General features: G+C 35.1%; 1 protein-coding gene across 3 annotated transcripts; it reads left to right on the plus strand.

The window, feature by feature from the left end:
- Positions 1-858: 858 nt before the first annotated feature.
- On the plus strand, positions 859-10,917 carry LOC111683246. 3 transcript variants are annotated; one of them, XM_046950972.1, is made up of 17 exons: positions 859-934; positions 2,079-2,961; positions 3,030-3,281; positions 3,646-3,930; positions 3,997-4,494; positions 4,557-4,802; positions 4,869-5,108; positions 5,166-5,537; positions 5,607-5,831; positions 6,060-6,350; positions 7,569-7,951; positions 8,635-8,755; positions 8,823-9,214; positions 9,268-9,423; positions 9,480-10,284; positions 10,352-10,528; positions 10,594-10,917. In XM_046950972.1, exons 1-17 carry the CDS (start codon positions 878-880, stop codon positions 10,734-10,736), a joined length of 5,526 nt encoding a protein of 1,841 aa, XP_046806928.1. In that variant the 5' UTR covers positions 859-877; the 3' UTR covers positions 10,737-10,917. The 3 variants fall into 3 exon arrangements, with proteins under 3 accessions (XP_046806928.1, XP_046806926.1, XP_046806927.1); XM_046950970.1 differs by having other exon boundaries at positions 6,060-7,951; XM_046950971.1 differs by lacking the exon at positions 3,030-3,281 and having other exon boundaries at positions 6,060-7,951.
- The last annotated feature ends 938 nt before the right edge of the window (positions 10,918-11,855 follow it).

Below are 11,855 nucleotides of genomic sequence, written 5' to 3' on the forward strand. Positions count from 1 at the left end.
GAACTGAACTAGAACTGAACTAGAACTAAACTAGAACTGAACTAGAACTGAACTAGATCTGAACTAGAACTCAACTAGAACTGAACTAGAACTGAACAAGAACTGAACTAGAACTAGAACTTAACTACAACTGAACTAGAACTGAACTAGAATAGCACTAGAACTGAACTAGAACTGAACTAGAACTGGACTAGAACTGAACTAGAACTGAACTAGAACTGAACTAGAACTGAACTAGAACTGAACTAGAAGTAAACTAGAACTGAACTAGAACTGAACTAGAACTGAACTAGAACTGAACTAGAACTAGAACTGAACTAGAACTGAACTAGAACTGAACTAGAACTAGAACTGAACTAGAACTGAACTAGAACTGAACTAGAACTGAACTAGAACTGAACTAGAACTGAACTAGAACTGAACTAGAACTGAACTAGAACTATACTAGAACTGAACTAGAACTGAACTAGAACTGAACTAGAACTGAACTAGAACTGAACTAGAACTGAACTAGAACTGAACTAGAACGAAAATAGAACTGAAATAGAACTAGAATACAACAATAAACAATATTCTTTTGAAACCCGTTAAACATGTCCGAGATGTAAAGCAATCCCAAAGATGTGAATTGATAATACAGATCATGGAGAGCGAAGCAATTTACTCTCATAGAAGGGAAAACAATAACAGCATTAATAAAAAAATCCGACTGTTTTAATTAGGAAAGATCTCGCATAAATTTAAAACTCATTTGCATTTCGAGAAATACGGATCGTTGTTTAAAAAATAACGGAAAAATTTTTTAAAAACGAAAGGATTTTTCGTGAGAAAAACTTTAAAATAGTTTTATAAAATACATATTAATAAATGTCATAAAATGTGGAAAACTATAACATTATTTTTGTGTATATTTTACACAAATTGTGTGCAAGCGGTTAGTATCGATACCAAAAAATAATAAACCAAAACATTTTTAATTATCAAATCCAATGAAAATTTAAAACAAATATGGAAATTAGACCAAGTCGGCAATAATGATAATAATTTAAGAATATCAAATAAAGAACAAAAAAGTAATGAGAATAATAGTGTGTTTTTCCCTAAATGAATTCTTAAGAATTATATTTAAATTGTTCAAGTGTGTTTTGTATATGACAAATAAAAATAATGATAATAAAGATCAACCAGTAGGTGATAACATTTGTGTTCATTTTTATTAATTTTCTTTAGAAAATAAATTCAATTTTTGCGTTTTTTTTTGTTATTTGCGAGTTTTATTTTCTAGAGTACTCGTGTTTGTGAATCAGTTTTTTATTTTCTGAATGAATGTCTTAAGTAATTCTTTTAATGAGTTGTTTGTAAGAAATAGTACAATTAGTTGCGATGGTGGACCTTAATTGATTGTGATGCCTTGAATTTGAAAACAACAAAACAAAAGAATGGGCGAGTAAAAAAGTGCATGCAACAAATGATGCTATAAAATTACTTCTTAATTAACGCAATTTACAAGGCACAGTGGTCGTGACGGAAGAAATTAGACAAATGTGATCTTGAACGGAAGTAGAATTGAAATTAAACTAAAACTGAACTAGAAATAAACTTAATCTGAATTAGAACTGAACTAGAACTGAACTAGAACTGAACTAGAACTGAACTAGAACTGAACTAGAACTGAACTAGAACTAAACTAGAACTGAACTAGAACTGAACTAGAACTGAACTAGAACTGAACTAGAACTGAACTAGAACTGAACTAGAACTGAACTAGAACTGAACTAGAACTGAACTAGAACTGAACTAGAACTGAACTAGAACTGAACTAGAACTGAACTGAACTAGAACTGAACTAGTACCAATTAGACTTCTTTAGGAAATCTACAAGAAGTTTGTAAATAACGATTGCTATTGCAAATACATAGTATTTGGTCGCTATATAAAAAAGTATAAAAGTAAAACTTTTTTGCCAAATAATCTTTATTTCTTAGAATTTAGAAAAAATGTACTTATAAATAAACTTATTAAGAAAGTATGAAAAAATAAGGTTATTTATAATTTAAAATTTTTTTCTTTATTTTTAGACCTATAATACGGGAATAAAAACCAGAGTCTATGAACAGCAACCGATAACTCATGTCTATCATCAGCATCAATATACACCAACACATGGTCATTATCACCAATACGAAGGCAGTAATGACAGAGATTATCAGTCCTCTATAAATCATCATTATGCTCACAATGATAATTCCTATCAGCAGCAACGTGAAGGTGATTATTATCAGCAAACACCAACAGCAACATCACAAACATCACAGCAGTCCCAACATCATCGATCGCAGCAACATTATCAACAACAACATCACCAACAACATTCCCAAACACAACCGATTTACGAGCGCAGAGGGAATTCCCCGGTACAAACGAGCGGAAATTGGCAGAATTCTGAAAATTCGGTTACAGAATATTATACGGGATGCCCTTCCGGTCACACAGGTCAATTACCATACGCCTACGATTGTCGACGCTTTTTAAATTGTTGGAATGGAAGAGGTCACATTCAGACATGTTCGGTTGGTACGGTTTTCAATCCAGAAACATTGGAATGTGATCGTCCCGATAAGGTTAAATGTGAAGCGGCTTTAGGTGTGTTGGGTGTGCAATCTGCAGGAAAATCTCCAGCTCCTAGTCATGGTAGTTTAAAGCAACCCACATATAGAGCTGGTCGTTATACTGATAGTACTAATGATAATGTCGAGGTTTTGTGTCCTGCCGGCGCAGAGGGTTTACAGCCACATCCCTCAGATTGTACCCGCTTTCTAAACTGTGCCAATGGCAATATGCATATACAACAATGTGGTCCCGGTACTGCCTATAGTATAGCCATGAAAGTGTGTGATTTTAAGCACAAAGTTGATTGTTCGGGCAGAGAGGGAGGTGATGTGACCCCTACTTATAGACAAGGTAAATTTTAAAATAAATTTTAATATTAAATTGTTGCATTTCTTTTCCCAACTAATCTCTAAATTTAGTACAAAATTCAGCTAATATAAATGAAATTACTTGTCCCTCGGATGCATCTGGTTTGTATCCCCATCCCCATGATTGTACTAAATTTTTACAGTGTTCTAATGGTGCTACGTACATACAAGATTGTGGTCCCGGTACTGCTTTCGATAGTGCACGTTTAATTTGTGATTATAAACACAAAGTTAAATGTTGTTCGGGCTGTACTTGGTCTGAGACAGAAACTGAAACATCAGTTGTTGTATCGGAAAATCATCGTGAGTTTGTCGTTTGGTTTTTTTTAATTGGCTTTTTGCGTTCGAAATTTTGCGCTTTGGAATGCTTTTTGCTTAAATCATTATTTTTTCATTCATAATTTTATCATTATTTCGATATTTTATTTCGGAAATGGCGCTTTTGTAATGTAGAAGTGATGCAGACATATAGACGAAAATTTGTGATTGTTAAAGTGAAAACTAAGGAAATCTTTTACGAAATTTATTTTTAGCGATCGTTAATCATTATCTAACCCATAAAACCCATACCGCTTGAAGTGCTCTGCTTAAATCATATATGCCTTCTCTTTTTCATAATTTATTTTGAATATCTAAATTATATCCTCTTATTTCCCTAAAACCCTAGATACCCAAGCCACCCCATCGCAACCATCACTCCCTGCAAATAATCAGCAACATGAAGATTTGCCACATACTGCCGATATCTTGTGTCCAAATGGTATAACTGGCCTATTTGCATATCCCTTTGATTATACGAAATTTATTAATTGCAAAAATGGCAATACGGCCATACAGAATTGTGTACCGGGTACCGCTTTTAGTATATCGAAAGGTTATTGTGAATCCTTGGAGGATATACAACAAAGTGATCATGTTATATATATTGTGTCACAAGTTAGTTATGAATATTGTAAGTATTTTGGGAATTTTTTTTAAAACTAAAATTTAAAACCGTTATTATTCTTAATTAAAATAGCTCAAACTCTTATCACCTGTCCCCCTGGTACTGAGGGTCTACACTTGTATCCCTTTAATGCTGAGCTATATGTTAAATGTGTAAAGAGTCAAATGAAGATTGTACCCTGCAGTAATTCCCTGGTATTTAGTATTACCAGACGCACTTGCCTGCCTTTCGCACAGGTCTTAAAGAATGAACGTGTTCGTTTATTGAGCGAACTGCAAACGACCAACAATTATCGTGTTACAGAAGAACAATATAGAATGAATAATATGGTTTACTGTCCGGGTGGTTTAACGGGTTCCTATCCTCACCCTTTTGATTCTACAAAATATTTGAAATGTGTTAGAGGTCGCTTATATAGTGAATCATGTGCCTCTGGTGAGGCTTTCAGTTTATCGCGTAAGGTTTGTACTTTAAAAGAAGAACTTAATGCTGATGATCATGTGCCCTTGGCTAAGACGCCTCAAGGTCATGAATGGAGAATAACTGATATGGAAGTAACTTATGGTTCTAGTAAGTTTTATTGTGAAATAACTTTAAAGTAGCAGTTTTATTTAGATTTTTAAAATTTGCAGTTGATGGTTTGACTTATTTAATGTGTCCTCCCGGTTTAGAGGGTTATTTTTTGAATCCCTTTGATTGTACCAAATACATTCAATGTTCTCAAGGTGTTACCGTAGTTGATGAGTGTTTAAACGGTTCCGTTTTTAGTATATCCCGTAAAGAGTGTATACCTAGAGATAAGGTGGAGGCCTACGACCGTGTAGAGTATTTGACAACAACCAAAAATGAGTTTACAAATGAATCAGTAGATCAATATCGTAAGAAGTTAACTTAAAACTCAGATATTCGTAGATATTTTTTTATAATATTTATATGATTTTTAGATCATGATCTTGGTATTAGCTGCAATCCAGGAACTTTTGGTATATATCCTCACCCTCATGATTGCCATAAATACATACGCTGTGCCAATGGTCGTCTATCTATGGAAAATTGTCCAGCCGGTCAAGTATTTAGTTTGACTAGAAGTTTTTGTCAGAATGAACATGAGGTTGATAACAAAGATCGTAGTTCTTATAATAGAGGTCATTATACTGGAGCAACTACTACAACTACAAATACTGGTAATATAGGAAGTCTTCTCAAATTATGTTATAAATTAATGATTATTTTTTTTTAAGTTTATCAGCCAGGATCTTATACACCAATTAATGTACCTCACAACTCTTTAAGCCCACCACCACCTCCAACCGCTAATATGGTACCACCCTCAGCTGTTTTAAGTCCTCCACTACCTTCACCCTTAGCTCCTGTAGCTAATGATGTTAACTGTCCTCCCGGTGCTACCGGTCGCTATCCACATCCCTATGATTGCACGAAATTTTTAATGTGCGCCAATGGTGAAACACATATACAAGATTGTGGTCCCGGTACCGCTTGGAATAAGGCCATGGAAGTGTGCGACTTTAAGGATAAAGTTGATTGCTCTCAAAGTGGAGGTACTAGTGGTCATAGTAGCAGTACGATTACGACTTCTATATATAATTCAGAATGTAAGTTTTAAATTTTGTTTAAAGTTTTTTATAAAAGAGGACTAATGTATTTTTACCTACAAACTAAAGCTCAATTCCCTTGCCCTGCTGGTGTGGAGGGTCTCTATCAGCATCCTTATGACTGGCATAAATATTTGGTTTGCAGTCACGGTCAAAGCACTATAATGGACTGTGCTCCTGGTACAGTTTTTAGTTTATCGCGTAAAATCTGTGATACTGAGGCCAATGTTTTAAATACAGATCGTTGCAATAATGGAGTTTATAGCAGTGATTATGATTATACTTATACTCAAAGTGAGAATAAATTATGTTTATATTTATATATAAAAATATATAGTTTTAATTAGGGGAATTATTAATCCTACTATAAATACTTTAAGATTAACAAAATGGGGCCAACATCTTAAAAAAATTAATATATATAATATGCATTATAAATATAAAACAAATAACTGCATGCTCTTTCTATATAAATTATGCTTTCAAAGTCTAAACCCTTTTTTCCGAATCCTCTCTTTATAGCACATAATCGTGGTTCCTCTACTGTCAATAGCCAATGGACTAATGTGGCCACATCACAATCCCAGCCTACTACTGTTGTCAATACCCAAATTAGTGGAAATCGTTGGACTAACATGAATGTACCACGTCCTCAGGGTTCTACTGCTTGGCAACATACTACAAATACACATCACCAAATACCTCCCCCTAAAGCCGATGTAACACCCGTCTGGTCGGGCACTGCAGTACATGTGGATCAACATAATCCCACTCATACGGTCATCTATGAGGAGGGAACTTTCGAACCGAATCGTAATTATAATCGTCAAATGTTTAACACACCATTATCACCATTAAAACCAACAACAACAACAACAACTACAACAGCATCGACCCTAGTTTATGCTCAACCAGTTGATTCACAAGAAGATTCTCAAGAAATTTTTTCAAAAACTCCTACACAACCTTTGAACCCTTATAATCCGTCATTTACTCCCACTTCAAATCGTCAAAATCATACTAGATATCTAAATTCTTGGACACCCATACGACCGGTAGATTTACCCCGACATGACATAATGCCACCTCCCCAGAATACTGTTTACACTAATGCTCGTGTACCCATTACCACATATATTATACCATCCAATCGAGCTCCTCAGTCTTCTCAAGCTTCTCCTATTCCCGCCAGACCTCAAACTTTTACACCAACAACACATTTTGGTAGCGAGGATTCGGGTCAAAAACCATTATCAGAAGCTGGTTTTAAAACCATAAATATTGATCAATTACCTGGTCAAATATCTTATAACCTAAATGATTTCGATCAATTGCCTTCAGCATCTTCAAAGCATAATACTAATGATGCTTCCAACTTATATGGTGGTCTGCAACCCCCCGCAGCCGCCACTGTAACTACTACTACTACTACTGCTAGTAGTTTTTTAGACCCCTATCCACAAACTACCCAAGTACCTTTACCTCCAAGAATGCCTACAAAACGTATTACCAGTTATCCCCAACTTTCGAATGCCACCATACAAACATTTCCCCATCAACCGCACTATAGTCCACCCTATTCGGAAGTAACGCATTCGCGTAATGCTTCCTGGGTGGGTCGTAAAATTCCCCAACATTCGGCCATTAAACCTATCTACAGAGATCCTTTGAATTCAGAAAATACTAATGTAAAAATAACTAGTACTCCTCCACCCCAATACTATGGCCTAAGTCCTCCTCCTTATGCCAATAGTGAACATAGCGATAATGTTGATAAACCTGAAAATCAAGAACAGGCCATGAAAGAGGCTTTAAAACTTTTATTAAAACCTTATCTTGAGGCTGAAAGTAAAGTAGAAGATACTGTAGCCGAAATGGCTCAATCTCATATAATGAGTTTAGTTTCCACCACCACCACCAGTACGACGACCAGTACGACTCATAAACCTCCCACACTACCATCCAATCAAAATACTCTTGTTCCTAGCACAACGCCACATCAAGAAGATGATGTTGAACTTATAATTGCAGGTGAACAGCATAGTCTAGTAGGTGTTACGACTAAAACCACTGGTGGCCATGAAACTTCAACATCTTATAATATACATCAGTCCCGTCCCTTACAATCAGAACGTTCAAGTTTAAAACCACACATACACAATCATGACCATAACTCTAATTGGCATAAACATCATTCCCATGATACGCATCACTTTAAATTACAACACAATCGTGAATTCCATGAGAAACATCCTAATCTTCCAAATCCTTTTGATGATACTACTAAACCTACTAGTTCCTATAATCCCCGTGCTGAGTCAACCACACCGAGAACCTATGATTTTGATTTAAGAGCTGGCAGCAGTAGGTGTCCATTCGATTGTGGTAATGGCAAGTGTGTGGAAGAGCATCAGGTGAGTGAAATTAATTGGAAAGTTTTTTGATTAGTCCCTTGACTAGTCTACTAACTAGAGTATTGACTAGTCCATTGACTACACTCTTGATTAGAATCTTGACAAGTCTATTCATTATTTCATTGACAAGATTCTTTACTAGTCTATTGCCTATACTAGTCCATTTACTAGTCTATTGACCAGATTCTTGACTAGTCCATTAAAAAGTTTATGAAGGTTTCCATTTACTAGTATGTATAATCACTAGACTATGGATTAGTCTATTGAACAGTCCATTAACTAAAGTATAGACTAGTCCATCGACTAGACTCTTGATTAGTCTAATAACTAGTTACTATCGACTATCCTTTTGATTAGTCCACTGACTACACTATTGACAAGAATTTTGATAAGTTTATTGACGAGACTCTTGACTAGCGCATTGACTAGGTTATTGACTAAACTGTTGATTAGTCTATTGTCTATACTCTTGACTACTTAGTTGTCGAGACTCTTGACTAGGTCATTAACTAGACCTTTGACTTGTCTATTGACTAGACCTCTGACTTATATATTGACTAGTCTTTTGACTAGGCTCTTGGCCAATCTATTTAATAGTCTATTGTCTAGAGTCTTGACCAGTGGACCCCTAAAATATAAATTATACTCAATTTCTTAACGTCCTGATCCATAATTTATTATAGGTCTGTGATGGTGTCAACAATTGTGGAAATCGTAAGGATGAACAGCAATGTGAACATTTAGGTTATGCCGTACGTTTGACGGGTGGTCAGAGTCCAAATATGGGACGTGTAGAGGTCAAAAGTAAGTTTAAAAAATACTAAACCCAATATACTCTCTTCGTTCCTGTCAATTATCGATTTATTCTTAGTTCTTGGCAAATGGGGTTACGTGTGTGATGACAAATTCGGTTTACCCGATGCTGATGTCGTATGCCATGAATTGGGCTTTAAAATGGGTGCTATGGAAGTACGTGGCAATTCGTATTATTCTCCATCTGATGTTAATGTCTACTTTGCTATGGATGAGGTGCAATGTAAAGGAAATGAAACTTCTCTCAGAGAATGTGACTTTAAGGGATGGGGTGTTAATAATTGTGGACCCGATGAAGTAGTGGGTGTAGTTTGTAAAGTACCCAAACTAAAGTGTCCCGATAATTATTGGTTGTGTAGCACTTCGAAGGAGTGTATTCCAACAGCTTTTCTGTGTGATGTAACGCCCGACTGTGAGGATGGTTCCGATGAGAGTGAACAAGTTTGCAATGTATGTATAAATGATTGTTAAGGGGTACAATTTTATAGCTCGTTTTTTTTCAGGCTCCTATTAAATATCGTTTAGAAGGTGGACGTAGCTCGAATGAGGGACGTTTAGAGGTGTTTTACCGTGGAGAATGGGGTACGGTTTGTGATGATGATTTTGGCTTAAAAGAGGCTCAAGTTGTTTGTAATTCTTTTGGTCTCTATGGCAAAGCGGTAATTACATTGATGTTAATCTAAATACCTTATCTAAATAACTATCTTTCTTGAAGGAAATCGCTAAGAATATTTATGGCCCGGGCAGTGGTCCCATTTGGTTGGATCAAGTATCTTGTTTGGGTAATGAAACCAAAATTGACGAATGTAATCACTGGTCTTGGGGTGAAAACAATTGTAATCATACTGAAGATGTGGGACTCAAGTGTACTGCAGGCCCCAAACCTAATCCTGCAAAATCCAATAAAGAACTCACCGTAAACTCTTATGGAAAAGACTTAGAATATGGTATGGAATTGGAACAAACCGAACTTGATGATTTGGGTTTGTATCAAGGTCTTTGGCAACGTTCCAGCAAGGCGGTCCAGAGTCAAAAGAAATGTGGTCACTTTAAAACGAATTTGGTCGATGAGTATGAACATCCAGAGGAAAGAGTGGTAAATGGTAGTGTTGCCAAAAGAGGACGTCATCCTTGGCAAGCTACTATAAGAACTAGAGGTCGTGGTGGTATATCAAGTCATTGGTGCGGTGCTGTTATTATATCCAAAAGATTAATACTTACTGCCGCCCATTGTTTAGCGGGTTATCCTAAGGGTTCGTATTTCGTGCGCATGGGTGATCATTATGCCAATATAGCTGAATCCTCCGAAATCGATTCAAATATAGAAAATTGGTATATTCATGAAAAATTCCGTGATCAAAAGCATATGAACAATGATATAGCTTTGATATTGTTAAAGACTCCGGTACGTTTCAATGATTATGTGCAGCCGATTTGCTTGCCCGAAAAGGGCGCCACATTGGAACCAAATCGTTTGTGTACAATTTCAGGCTGGGGATCCATAAAATCAGGCACTTCAAGTAAGTAAATTGTAATCAATATCTTTACATACCCAACAATATATTAATATTTTCTTTTATGCTCCAGCTCCCTCAAATATTTTACGTTCCGCTCATGTACCCATCTTGGCCGATGAGGTTTGCAGCCAGAAAAATGTCTATGCCAATGCCATGACCGAAGGCATGTTTTGTGCTGGTTTCTTAGATGAAAGTGCCGATGCCTGTGATGGTGATTCGGGTGGACCCTTAGTTTGTTCCGATGAGGGTATGTTTGGTAAAGAAAGATTTGGAAAAAAACCTAAACTTAAAATCTTACTTGAAATCTTTCAGATGGTGAAACATTGTATGGTATAATTTCATGGGGACAACATTGTGGTTATGTCAATCATCCTGGCGTATATGTGCGTGTAGAGAAATATATCGATTGGATCTATGATAAAATTAATCTAATGATGCAACAAGGCAAGCTTTAAAGTAATTATATTCTGAACTCGAATTTTGTTGAATTTTCTTTTGTAATTATTAAAACTCGAAATATTTTTAGATTAAGTTTAGTTTGTAGAAATTTGTAATATCAAAATTTTTAAAAACAATAGAAAAAAAATTGTATTTAAAATAAAGTTTAAATAATAGATTATCGTCTACTAATCAAAACTCTGAGATAAATTCGTATTACACGTAAAGATTGAAAACATTTTAAAATCTATGAAGTAATTGTAATGGCTGAAGTAATTGTCATGACTAGGAATACTACTTACAAGTATACTCTTTACATGAACCCTCATCTCAAAGAATGAGAGAGTTTACCCTCACATTATTTAGCATAATTATTTTATTTTCAATTTAAATTGAGTTTACTCAATTCAAGTACAAAAAAAATGTGCTCAACTATGTATTAAGAAGGCGTAAACCTCTTATGGTTTAAGTTTTTTTTTAAATATCGTTTTTATTAATTAATTAATGGTAAAAGAATTGTTTGCATGAAAAAAGAACGTTTAAACATGAATATTATTCTGATCGTTATAGATTGACTTTAAGTACTCTATAACAGAATTCATAACACTGATCCCTCCACGATCTAGTTTTTTATTTTGTCAATAGAAGGTATAGTAAGGTTCTATAAATCGAGTTTTTAAATAATCGGAGAATGGATAGAAAAGAAGATATCGACTTTTTTGTCTGAGAGGTATGTAGATAAGTATATAATGTATATAATAGTGGAGTATATAGTCTTGTCTATAGTCAAGTCTATAGTATAGTCTACAGTCAAGTCCATAGTCTAGTCTATAGTCTAGTCTATTGTTAAGTCTATAGTCTAGTCTATAGTCAAGTCCATAGTCTAGTCTATAGTCTAGTCTATAGTCAAGTCTATAGTCAAGTCTATAGTCAAGTCTATAGTCAAGTCTATAGTCTAGTCTATAGTCAAGTCCATAGTCTATTCTATAGTCAAGTCTATTGTCTTATCTATAGTCAAGTCCATAGTCCATAGTCTATAGTCTAGTCTATAGTCTAGTCTATAATCTAGTCTATAGTCTAGTCTATAGTCTAGTCTATAGTCTAGTCTATAGTCTAGTCTATAGTCTAGTCTATAG

This window comes from Lucilia cuprina, chromosome 5 (assembly GCF_022045245.1).
Source record: "Lucilia cuprina isolate Lc7/37 chromosome 5, ASM2204524v1, whole genome shotgun sequence".
Classification (NCBI taxonomy): Eukaryota; Metazoa; Arthropoda; class Insecta; order Diptera; family Calliphoridae; genus Lucilia; species Lucilia cuprina.

Excerpts from the sequence above, each read along its gene's own strand:
- LOC111683246 (XM_046950970.1), top strand. The coding sequence starts at position 878 with ATGTGGAAAACTATAACATTATTTTTGTGTATATTTTACACAAATTGT. Across the intron at positions 4,803-4,868 it reads TGAATCAGTAGATCAATATC|ATCATGATCTTGGTATTAGC; the intron begins GTAAGAAGTTAA and ends TATGATTTTTAG. Across the intron at positions 9,215-9,267 it reads AGAGTGAACAAGTTTGCAAT|GCTCCTATTAAATATCGTTT; the intron begins GTATGTATAAAT and ends GTTTTTTTTCAG.